At 39.7% G+C, this 12,044-nt stretch overlaps 1 protein-coding gene across 1 annotated transcript in view; it reads left to right on the forward strand.

Moving 5' to 3' along the window:
* LOC124788532 (protein BCCIP homolog) overlaps positions 1 to 826 on the forward strand; it is a 52,076-nt gene extending 51,250 nt beyond the window's left edge. Inside the window, exon 6 of the mRNA XM_047255803.1 lies at positions 570 to 826. Coding sequence (XP_047111759.1) covers positions 570 to 749 — 180 coding nt within the window. The 3' untranslated portion in view covers positions 750 to 826. The remainder of the gene's footprint in view (positions 1 to 569) is intronic.
* The last annotated feature ends 11,218 nt before the right edge of the window (positions 827 to 12,044 follow it).

Raw genomic sequence — 12,044 nt, forward strand, 5'->3', positions numbered from 1 at the left:
GGAACACCATGTTCAACACACTACTCAGCAGTATGCTCCAAAACACTCGTGCCTATGCCAGTGCCGGTGCTGTATTCTGTCGTCAGATCTGCTACAAATCATCGCCTATCCTGCTTTAGAGTGTGGACAAGCCTCCAATCCATATGTTCTGTTATTAGGTATGGATGTCCAACTTCTTGTCGCCTACTCGTGATTTCAGCATTCTTCAATCACTTTCTATAGATGCTCGTGACAGTAGCACATGAATAGTCAACCATCTTCGCCATTTCCGAGTTGCTCGCTTCTAGGCACTGGGCCACAAAAGTCTGGCTTTTGTCAAAGTCGCTTAAGTTGGCGGATTTCCACATTTGCGCCACTTACTATCACTAGAATGTTTCCCCATTTGTTTCTGCTCTGCTCATATACTTCTCTTCTTGTGTCATGTGCCCTCAGTGCCACCAAGCAACATACAACCTTGCGGTGGGCAGTGGTCATAATGTTGTGGCTCATCAGTGTGCAATTTTCTTGTGTATATGAATGTGTTATATATTTTAAGAATTATTGGATCTATAGCCTTTATAATTTTGCAGGAAGCTGACTGCTGGTTTGAGTTTTGTGTCCAACAGGACTCGGACAGTGCTCTAAGTGGTTCGTGGTTGGAGGATGATACAGAGATGGTGCCATACAGGCGTGTGCTCTTAGTTCCAGCTTCAAATCTTGAGCCTGTGATAGAAAAAATAAAAGATTTTGTATCTTCCAAGAACTGCTGACAATTTATATAAATACATTATGGTTGCAAAGAAACAACTGAATTTTCTAACGCCAAATAAAATAATTTTGAAATGTGTGTTTGTGTGTTTTTCCACAGTAACCCCACTTATTATTATAATACTGCAATTTACCAAAAGAAGATATAAGTTGCAGACAGGCGCAATTGCAACACACACACACACACACACACACACACACACACACAAAAAGCAAGCAAGCACACGTCACGCACATACGACCACCAACTCCAGCATCTTGGGCTGGAATGCCTTCCCGAGATGTGGGTGTTGGTGGTCGTGTTTGTGTGAAATGTACTCACTTTAGTGTGTGTGTGTGTGTGTGTGTGTGTGTGTGCGCGCGTGCGTGGGTGTGTGTAAGCGGTGGCCGAAAGCTATATGTGAGTGTCTTTTAATCGTGTGTCTCTGCAACTTGATGTGTCTTCTTTATGGTAAGTAGCAATCTATCTTTTCCTACATTGTTGATGTTCCTACTTGGAGTTTCCATTGTTTGATTGTAATACAGTTTGTTGGAATAAGCTACATTTAACTACAAACAGATTGACAGTTTACCTGTGCAGGAGTTTGCTACAAAATGGTATGATAAATTGATGATAAAAACTGGTTTTATATTTTGCTTCTAAATAGTTCATGAAGCTATTTACAGTTACCAATATAACTTGTAGCCGATGATTGTCTGCTTTTTCATAGTCGGGGTGATTTTTAAAACTTGCATGACTGCAGAAATTTACATTAAACTGCCTCATCATGCATGTAGGACATCAGATATGCATTATAAATAAAAAATATACATTGATTTTTGATCACTTCTGACAAACAGTGTTATACTGCTCTTGCACTATACTAAAACACTGCATATGAACTCAAAACAAACTAAACTTTATGACATGCTGATCACATGTTCCGCGATCATAAATCATCTCGTACTACCTTGTTGGCAGCAACCAGCCAGTTGAAACAGGCCTAATCCCCATGTTATGTTTTGCATTCTGTTTGTTGCCCATCCTTAACCATGTCATCTACAGCCCCTTGTACACTGAGGCGCCAAAAAAACAGGTAAAGGCATGCATATTCAAATACAGAGTTGTGGAAATGGATAGAATACGATGCTGCGGTTGGCAGCGCCTATGTAAGACAAGTATGTGTGACAGTTGCTAGATTGGTTACTGCTGCTACAATGGCAGGTTATCAAGATTAAAGTGAGTCTGAACATGGTGTTATAGTCGGCACATGAGTGATGGGACACTGCATCTCTTGAGGTGGTAATGAAGTGGGGATTTTCCGTATGACAATTTCACAAGTATGCCATGAATATCGGGCATCCGGTAAAACAACAAATCTCTGACATCGCAGCCGGAAAAATATCCTGCAAAAATGGGGCCAATGATGACTGAAGAGAATTGTTCAACGTGGCAGAAGTCCAGCCCTTCCGCAAATTGCTGCAGATTTCATTGCTGAGCCATGAACAAGTGTCAACATGTGAACCATTCAACGAAACATCATTGATATGAGCTTTCGGAGCCGAAGGCTTGTTCGTGTACCCTTGATTACTGCACCACACAAAGCTTTAAGCCTCACCTGGGTCTGTCAACACTGACATTGAATTGTTGGTGACTGGAAACATGTTGCATGGTCGGACGAGTGTTGTTTCGAATTGTATTGAGCAGATGGATGTGTATGGGTATGGAGACAACCTCATGATTCCATGGACCCTGCATGTCAGCAGCTGGTGGAGACAGTGCAATGGTGTGGGGCGTGTGCAGTTATATGTGACCCCTGATACATCTAGGTACGACTCTGACATGTGACATGTACATAAGCATCCTGTCTGATCATCTACATCCACTCGTCCATTATCCATTCCGACGGACTTGGGCAATTCAAGCAGGACAATGCGACACCCCACGTCTGGAATTGCTACAGAGTGGCTCCAGAAACACTTTCATGAGTTTTAAACACTTCTGCTGGCCACAAGACTCCTCAGACGTAAACATTATTGAGCGTATCTGGGATGCCTTGCAACATGCTGTTCAGATCTCCATCCCCTCGCACTCTTATGGATTTATGGACAGCTCTGCAGGATTCATGGTGTCGATTTCCCTCCAGCGCAACGTCAGACATTAGTAGAGTTTATTCCACATTGTGTTGCGGCACTTCTGTGTGCTTGCGGGGGCCCTAAACAATGTTAGGCAGGTGTACAAGTTTCTTCGCCCCTTCAGTGTATTTTTGTGTTATAGTGAGTATTAATTTGACTTCTTAACAGTGCGTGTCCACAATTAGATGTTCACAAAACCTTTCGAGCAACTGCCTAAGCAGATGTTATATTTCTTTCTTTTTTGATTCCGTTTCTGACATTTTTTAGTACTTACCAGTATCATTTGTAATGGTACACTGTAAAGTCCATAGCTGCAATTATTTATTTTAAAATATTTTTTGAGCTTTAGGGTGTTTCCTTTTTAATTCTACATGGTGGTAGGTTTGTCAGTTGTATTATTGAAGTACAGATGACTACTGCTCTGAATGATGGCCTAATGTTGTTTTATACCACAATGTTTAATGACCTACTCAGGCTTATATAAGTTCCCAGTGGAGTCCTTAGAGGTAGTGCAATTGCCTTTTCATTCTTAGCCATTAGCCAATAATTTGTTGATGTTAAGAATAGTGGTCTGAGCAGCATTTACTGAAAAATACTTTTATTGAGCAGGATATTTAAGAACAATTTTGTATTATAATCTATTGGATTAATATTTCTCATTACTACTGAAGTAATTTTTTCGCATTTTGATGTGTGTGTTGAGATGAAGTTAATGTATGTCTGGACTTTTGATAAGAAGAAGAAGAAGAAGAAGAAGAAGAAGAAAATATGTGATGAATCTGGGAATGTGTTAAAATGTTTAACATTGTTAACAAAATCAACACTTATTGTCAACGTTCTGAGTTTCAATTCTTGACTCTGTGCTCAGACTTAGTAGTGCCCTGGCAAAAGTTTAAACTCTTAGATGTTTTTGAACTGTCATTAGGCTTGTTAACAGTCTCAGAACAGTAATATTTGAACCATGAGTGTCTCTTTAAGTCAGCTGACTTGACTTTGTGTTGCTACAGATGTTATTGAAATTGAATCTGAAGTTTTCTCAACAAAATTTGCTTCAGATGCTGAAATGGCTTTGGGGCCACCTTACCTGATTTATGATATTGCAATTGATTTTTCTCTTTTGATAGTGAAGTTGGTGTGGTTTTTAAGATATTACGTTTGTTTTTACATAGTGCTGTAACTGGAATAATATACTTCTTCATAACAGTATCTGCTTAGTGATTTGTCTATGAACAAGTGGAGCTTTGCATTTGCGCTTGCAAACAGAAGTACTTTCTTTAACTTATACTAATTGCCAGCATCCTAGTAGATGTATCTGTGTATACTGATATTTTTACCACGGATATAAAAGATGTCACAAAGATACGTGGTTATAATAAATTGCTTTACTACTTTTACTCTGTAACGTTTTTCCTTCAAGTAATATTCAGTTTTGCAACTCCTCATTGTGTATTTACTCAAAAAGTTTATGCTTATTTGTGGTAATAAACATATGATCCCTTATTTGTGTACTGCTCAGCCACATCTATCACATGTTGCTTGTCCTTTATATGCAAACATGGGATAGCCATATCATTGGCATTATGTGTATGATTCAGGACACAGACGGCACAAGGGTAGTGTAATTAATTAGTAATCAAAATGCCCTTAGTCCCAGCTCCAAACCTCACCACCATTTAAATTTCAAATAAGAATATCAGCAATGGCTGCTGAAGACTCCGGCATAAGAAGTAACCCCTATTCTCCCAACATCCGTGTCAAAGAGGGTGGAGGAGCAACATAGGGTCAGGGCACTCTCTTGCCCTTGCATTGGTAAGCTGCCCCTAAAGGCAGAAAAATTAGCAATGATCAGTGGCATGAGGATGCAGAAGACAATGGAAACCACAGCATTAACTCTTTGTATAAAATGTGCCAACAAAAAAAAAATTATATATATATATATATATATATATATATATATATATATATATATATATATATATATATATATATATATATAATGGAAGGAAACATTCCACGTGGGAAAAATTATATATAAAAACAAAGATGAGGTGACTTACCGAACAAAAGCGCTGGCAGGTCGATAGACACACAAACAAACACAAACATACACACAAAATTCAAGCTTTCGCAACAAACTGTTGCCTCATCAGGAAAGAGGGAAGGAGAGGGGAAGACGAAAGGAAGTGGGTTTTAAGGGAGAGGGTAAGGAGTCATTCCAATCCCGGGAGCGGAAAGACTTACCTTAGGGGGAAAAAAGGACAGGTATACACTCGCACACACGCACATATCCATCCACACATACAGACACAAGCTGCTTGTGTCTGTATGTGTGGATGGATATGTGCGTGTGTGCGAGTGTATACCTGTCCTTTTTTCCCCCTAAGGTAAGTCTTTCTGCTCCCGGGATTTGAATGACTCCTTACCCTCTCCCTTAAAACCCACTTCCTTTCGTCTTCCCCTCTCCTTCCCTCTTTCCTGATGAGGCAACAGTTTGTTGCGAAAGCTTGAATTTTGTGTGTATGTTTGTGTTTGTTTGTGTGTCTATCGACCTGCCAGCGCTTTTGTTCGGTAAGTCACCTCATCTTTGTTTATATTAAATTCTTGTACAGTTCCATTGTTGCATTACAACTGTGAGCACAATGTGTATCCACAGGACATGTGGCCTCTAATTGAAAAGTGTAACGAGATCTTTCCAGTGGCTAAAGATTCCGGACTAGTCCCCAGAGGCTGCCATGGGAGAGGTGACCATGAGAAAAAATTGAATAACCAAAGATAGGATATTGTTCTACAAGTCGGGCATGGAATGTCAGAAATTTTTACTAGCTAGAAAATCTGAGAGGGGAAGTGAAATGAAATGGAAAGAAGACAAGGAGATTTGGTCGGATATATGTATTCGGTTATTGCAACAACAGCACAAAGTTTTAAAACACAAGTAAGATTTGTTACGAATAGAAAGATCGGGCAGAGAGTGAATTATTATGAACAGTTCAATGATAGGGTTGTTCTCATCAGAATTGACAGCAAACTAACACTGGCAATGATAGTTGAGGTATGCATGCCAATGTGGTAAGCCGAAGCTAAAAATGAATAGATAAAGAAAATACCTGAGGATATTTAACAGGTTTGGCGATTGGAATGTGGTTGTAGGGATAGGAGGAGAAGAAAGGGTTACAGGAGAATATGGGCTTGGTACTAGGAATGGGAGAGGAGAAAGTCTAATTGAGTTCTGCAATAAATTTCATTTAGTAACAGTGAATACCCTGTTCAAGAATCACAAGAGGAGGAGGTATACTTGGAATAGGCTGGAAGATAAAGGAAGATTTCAGTTAGATTACTTCATGGTCTTACACAAATTCTGAATTCAGAAACTGGATTGTAAGGCGTGCCTGGGAGCAGATATAGACTCAGATCGCAATTTTGTAGTGATGATGAGTAAGCTGAAATTTAAGAGACTACTCAGGAATGATCGGTGTGCAAAAAAGTGGGATACAGAAGTACTGAGGCATGAAGAGATATGCTTCAAGTTCTCTGAGGCTATAGATATTGCGATAAAAAATAACTCTGTAGGCATTTCAGTTGAAGATGAATGGACATCTCTGAAAAGGACAATCAGATGTTGGAAAGAAAAACATAGGTAAAAAGCAGGTAACCGTGAAGAAACAATGAGTAACAGAAGAAATACTTCAGTTGATCAATGAAGGAAGGAAGTACAAAAATATCCAGGGAAATTGAAGGAATTCAGAATACAAATCACATAGGAATGAAATAAATGGTGAATGCAGGGAAACTAAGGCGAAATGGCTGCATGAGAAATGTAAAAAAAAGCTTGAACCGAAATGATTATTGGAAGGTCTGACTCAGCATATAGAAAAGTAAAAAAAACCTTTGGTGAAATTAAAAGCAAGTGTGGTAACATTAAGAGTGCACTGTTAAATGCAGATGAGAGAGCAGATAGGTTGAAAGCATGCATTGAAGGCCTCTATCAGGGAACACTTGTCTGATGAGATGAACGAGGAAGAAACAATAGTCTAAATAGAAGAGATAGGGAAGCCAATATTAGCATGAGAATTTAAAGTGCTTTGGAAGACTTTAAGGCTGTGTAATAATAGCAACAAAATGACTACTCACGTTGGTGTGTAGAATGTATGAGGTGGCGATATATCTGCAGACTTCTGGAAAAGCTTTATCTACACAATTCCGAAGATTGAAAGAGTTGACAGGCGCGAGAATTACTGCAGAATCAGCTTAATATCTCGTGCATCCAAGTTGCTGACAAGAATGGAAAAAAAATTGAGGATGTTTTAGATGATCAATTTGGCTTTAGGAAAGGTAAAGGCACCAGAGAGACAATTCTGATGTTGCAGTTGATAATGGAAACAAGACAAGAAAAATCAAGTCGCAGTCATAGGATTTGTCGACCTGGAAAAAGTGTTTGACAATATCAAATGGTTCAAGATCTTTAAAATCCTGAGAAAAATAGGGGTAAACTATAGGGAAAGATGGATAATGTACTTTATGTACAAGAGGCAAGAGGAAACAATAAGAGAGGAAGAACAGGAATGAATTGCTTGGATTCAAAAGGGTGTAAGACAGGGATGTAGTCTTTCGCCCCTAATGTTCAGTGTATATATTGAAGAAGCAGTCATGGAAATGAAAGAAAGGTTCAAAAGTTGAAAGCACGGAGCAAGTGCTGGAGTGTTAGTCACGTTGGTTCACTCTGAACATGGCTGGGCGGTATTCAGCCGAAATATTAGAAGAAGAAGTCAAATTTATGTGGCTGCACGCCCGAAATTTTATGGATCAGTATTTGCGCCACGAAAATATGAAGATGCACATTAAATAAAATTGTAATAAGAAAAAAGGAATACTTTTTCACCATTCATCAGATGACAGTAACAGTCTCAATCACATCACTTATACAATATGTTTCTTTTTTGTTCTTAATATCATATTCTGCCAAGCACCAACAATGACTGCAACTGATATTACAATTGTTGCAGTTACATCTGCTTAAGTGGCATGCAAGTAAGTGCCAGGTGCACGAAGCACTCTGCACAGAGAGAGAAGTGAGGCACATTTGCTAATATTGCCATTGTGCTTTCTGTCATGTTTACATGCTCTAGCCGTTACATACCCTGGCAAATGGCAGTGCTGGTGTAAGTGTCACATTGGCCATCTGTTTCAGCTTCTGACGTTCTCTTTAAAAATTTGTATGTTCGGAAAACTATTGCTGTAGCTTGTTAATGTAATACTTGTTATGTTTGCTTTATGCCACGCATAATGAAGCCTACACTGACCGAGCACCTTCCTTTATCTAAACAAATATAAAAACCAATGCAAAGTGTTCTATGCATACCCTGAAGCACTTGCTACAGGCACATGCAGCACAAAGTCATTGCTGGCTGGAGTGTCACATCACTGCCATTACTACTATTATCACTCTACCATCTTCCTTGTTACAGGCACACCAATGTAGTAAATTACTTATTTTATGTCTAAGCTCTGCACAGAAACAATCCTTGATGTTTGGGTCCAATAAATGTAGTGATACCTATTTTACTATGAGCTGAAAATGGCAATAAAGTGTACATTTTGAAAATGATTCATTCATATTCAGAGTTTCATAAACTTAAAACAACTACTTAAGTAATGAATATGCAATGACAGCTCTGTTTAGTAGTTGTAAACTAACTGAACTTTTTGATTTGTATTGGTCGTTCAAATTTGATAAGATTTGGAAGAAAATTGTGTTATTAAGTAAAGGTTCCTATGCTTTACAGTCATAGCATACATTAAATGTTTTTTCTCTCAGTTTGTAAAAGAACTGATAGTAACAGAAGGAAATTCATGGCAGTTACAAAGTAACAGCAGTGATAGGCAATACACAAAGTCATGGCAGTTGACATCTAACCCATCTGGTAGCAGGTGCATGAAGAAGATGCGGCATGGAAGTTCTGCAGTAGCCCAGAATGCAATCCTCCATCACACCACATTTACTTTAAATACAAGCTAGATTGACCAAATTCACAGCATCACAGCCTTTCTGAATGTACTGTAGTAAGCAATGAGGAGTGCAAAAAGTGAGTGATAAGTGTAAGTGTGAATGTGCACAATGGTCAGTGCATGTCTCTTTCTTTTATTTTAAATTAAATTATAAATGTAAGTTTCACAGTCATATAAGTACCTATGAATGTTGCTAATTACAAGGAGAAGTTTTCTGATTCCTAATAATGTGACCACTAATCATTTTTGTTTAATATATATATGACAGCAACAGGGGCTGAATGCTAAATGAAAAATAAAGATTTTACTCCAAGTAAAATAAGAAACAATTACTTATACTTAATCCAAGTGTTGGTGATTACAGGTCTTCTAAGAATTTCTTGCTGTTAGGTGGAAAGCATGTCCAATAGCCTTACTTCATAAATAAAATAAGGATTTTCATAGTGTGCATGGATGGAGTGTTGTGTTGCAATGCCTCTTACAAATGATATTATCATTATTGTTTTTGTATTATTATTTATTTTTGTAAACTTGCTACATGGAGCCACAAATGTTTACAGTTGAAGAGCTAGTGAAGCTATGTGTTTGAATTATTTCTTCTGGTGCTCTTTCTTGATTTAAGTGGAGACACTGTACAGGGTTATTACAAATGATTGAAGCGATTTCACAGCTTTACAATAACTTTATTATTTGAGATATTTTCACAATGCTTTGCACACACATACAAAAACTCAAAAAGGTTTTTTAGGCATTCACAAATGTTCGATATGTGCCCCTTTAGTGATTTGGCAGACATCAAGCTGATAATCAAGTTCCTCCCACACTCGGCCCAGCATGCCCCCATCAATGAGTTCTGGCACGTTTCTTGGTAGAGGAGGTTTAAACACTGAATCTTTCACATAACCCCACAGACAGAAATCGCATGGGGTTAAGTCGGGAGAGCGTGGAGGCCATGACATGAATTGCTGATCATGATCTCCACCACGACCGATCCATCGGTTTTCCAATCTCCTGTTTAAGAAATGCCGAACATCATGATGGAAGTGCGGTGGAGCACCATTCTGTTGAAAGATGAAGTCGGCGCTGTCGGTCTCCAGTTGTGGCATGAGCCACTTTCCCAGCATGTCCAGATACACGTGTCCTATAACGTTTTTTTCGCAGAAGAAAAAGGGGCCGTAAACTTTAAACCGTGAGATTGCACAAAACACGTTAACTTTTGGTGAATTGCAAATTTGCTGCACGAATGCGTGAGGATTCTCTACCGCCCAGATTCGCACATTGTGTCTGTTCACTTCACCATTAAGAAAAAATGTTACTTCATCACTGAAAACAAGTTTCGCACTGAACACATCCTCTTCCATGAGCTGTTGCAACCGCGCCGAAAATTCAAAGCGTCTGACTTTGTCATCGGGTGTCAGGGCTTGTAGCAATTGTAAACGGTAAGGCTTCTGCTTTAGCCTTTTCCGTAAGATTTTCCAAACCGTCGGCTGTGGTATGTTTAGCTCCCTGCTTGCTTTATTCGTAGACTTCCGCGGGCTACGCGTGAAACTTGCCCGCACGCGTTCAACCGTTTCTTCGCTCACTGCAGACCGACTTGTTGATTTCCCCTTACAGAGGCATCCAGAAGCTTTAAACTGTGCATTCCATCGCCGAATGGAGTTAGCAGTTGGTGGATCTTTGTTGAACTTCGTCCTGAAGTGTCGTTGCACTGTTATGACTGACTGATGTGAGTGCATTTCAAGCACAACATACGCTTTCTCGGCTCCTGTCTCCATTTTGTCTCACTGCGCTCTCGAGCGCTCTGGCGGCAGAAACCTGAAGTGCGGCTTCAGCCGAACAAAACTTGATGAGTTTTTCTACGTATCTGTAGTGTGTCGTGACCATATGTCAATGAATGGAGCTACAGTGAATTTATGAAATCGCTTCAATAATTTGTAATAGCCCTGTATTGTGTGTATCTACGGAGGACAAAAGGACAGTCTTTCATGGGGGAATGGGAGTGTGCAAACAACAAAAGTGAGACATGTAAAACAGATCCCTGCTAGATCTGTCTAGCAAGACGTACTGAGATGATATCTCTTATAGAGTAACGAAATTTCAGGAATACATCTGCCTAGGTAACATACTTCAGTGATTAATATTGCAAGATCACGGGTTAATGTAAGCATGAGATAAGGCATTGCAAGTGTGAAATGCTGGTACATTAATAACAGGTATAAAACCAGAATATTGAATGGAAGCATGCAAACATGCTTGCATTGTTTTGTACAGATGCTGGACGTTAGTTCGTGGGATGGAGTTCCAGACCTGTTGCACTTGGTCGGTCAATACAGGGATGGTTGATGCTTGCTGTGGATGACACTGGAGTTGTTGTCCAATGATGTCCCATATTTGCTCAATTGGAAACAGATATGGTGCTTGAGCAGGCCAAGGCAACATGTTGCCACTCTGTAGAGCATGTTGCGTTACAACAGTAATATGTGGGTGAGTATTATCCTGTTGGAAAACACCCTCTCAAATGCTGATCATGAACAGTAGCATAACAAGTGGAATCACCAGATTGACACACAAACTTACATCCAGGGCACATGGGATAACCGTGAGAGTGCTCCTGCTGTCACACAAAATGACATCCCAGACCATAACTCCAGGTGTAGGTCCCATGTAGCTAGCACACAGACAGGTTTGTTCCAGGAACTCAACTGGCCACCTTCTAACCAACACATGACCATCACTGGCACCAAGGCAAAACCAGCTTTCATCAGAAAATACAAAAGACTTCCAATGAGCTCCCACTTGACACCATCAATATCACAAATGGTAGTGGTTTAGGGTCAGGGAAATTCATGCTACAGGGTGTCTGGCTTGGAACAGTCCTTGAAAGATCTGATTTGTGGCAGTTAGTTGGGTGACTGTGGTGCCAACTGCTGCTCAAATTGCTGCTGCAGATGCAGTATGATATGCCAGAGCCATATACCAAACACCCTTCTGTAGTGTCATGTGGCCGTTCGTAGCCCAGTCTTCTTGCGTAGAGGAAATAACTACAAAATTAATATCACATGCTACTTCCTCTCTCCATGTTTTAGCATTGCTGAAGATACTTACTGAAGGGCTTTAACTGCCACACTGTATTGAATAGTGCCAAATGATGGATGGGACAGTGATGATATTGCTGTGGT

Source organism: Schistocerca piceifrons, chromosome 3, assembly GCF_021461385.2.
Source record: "Schistocerca piceifrons isolate TAMUIC-IGC-003096 chromosome 3, iqSchPice1.1, whole genome shotgun sequence".
NCBI lineage: Eukaryota > Metazoa > Arthropoda > Insecta > Orthoptera > Acrididae > Schistocerca > Schistocerca piceifrons.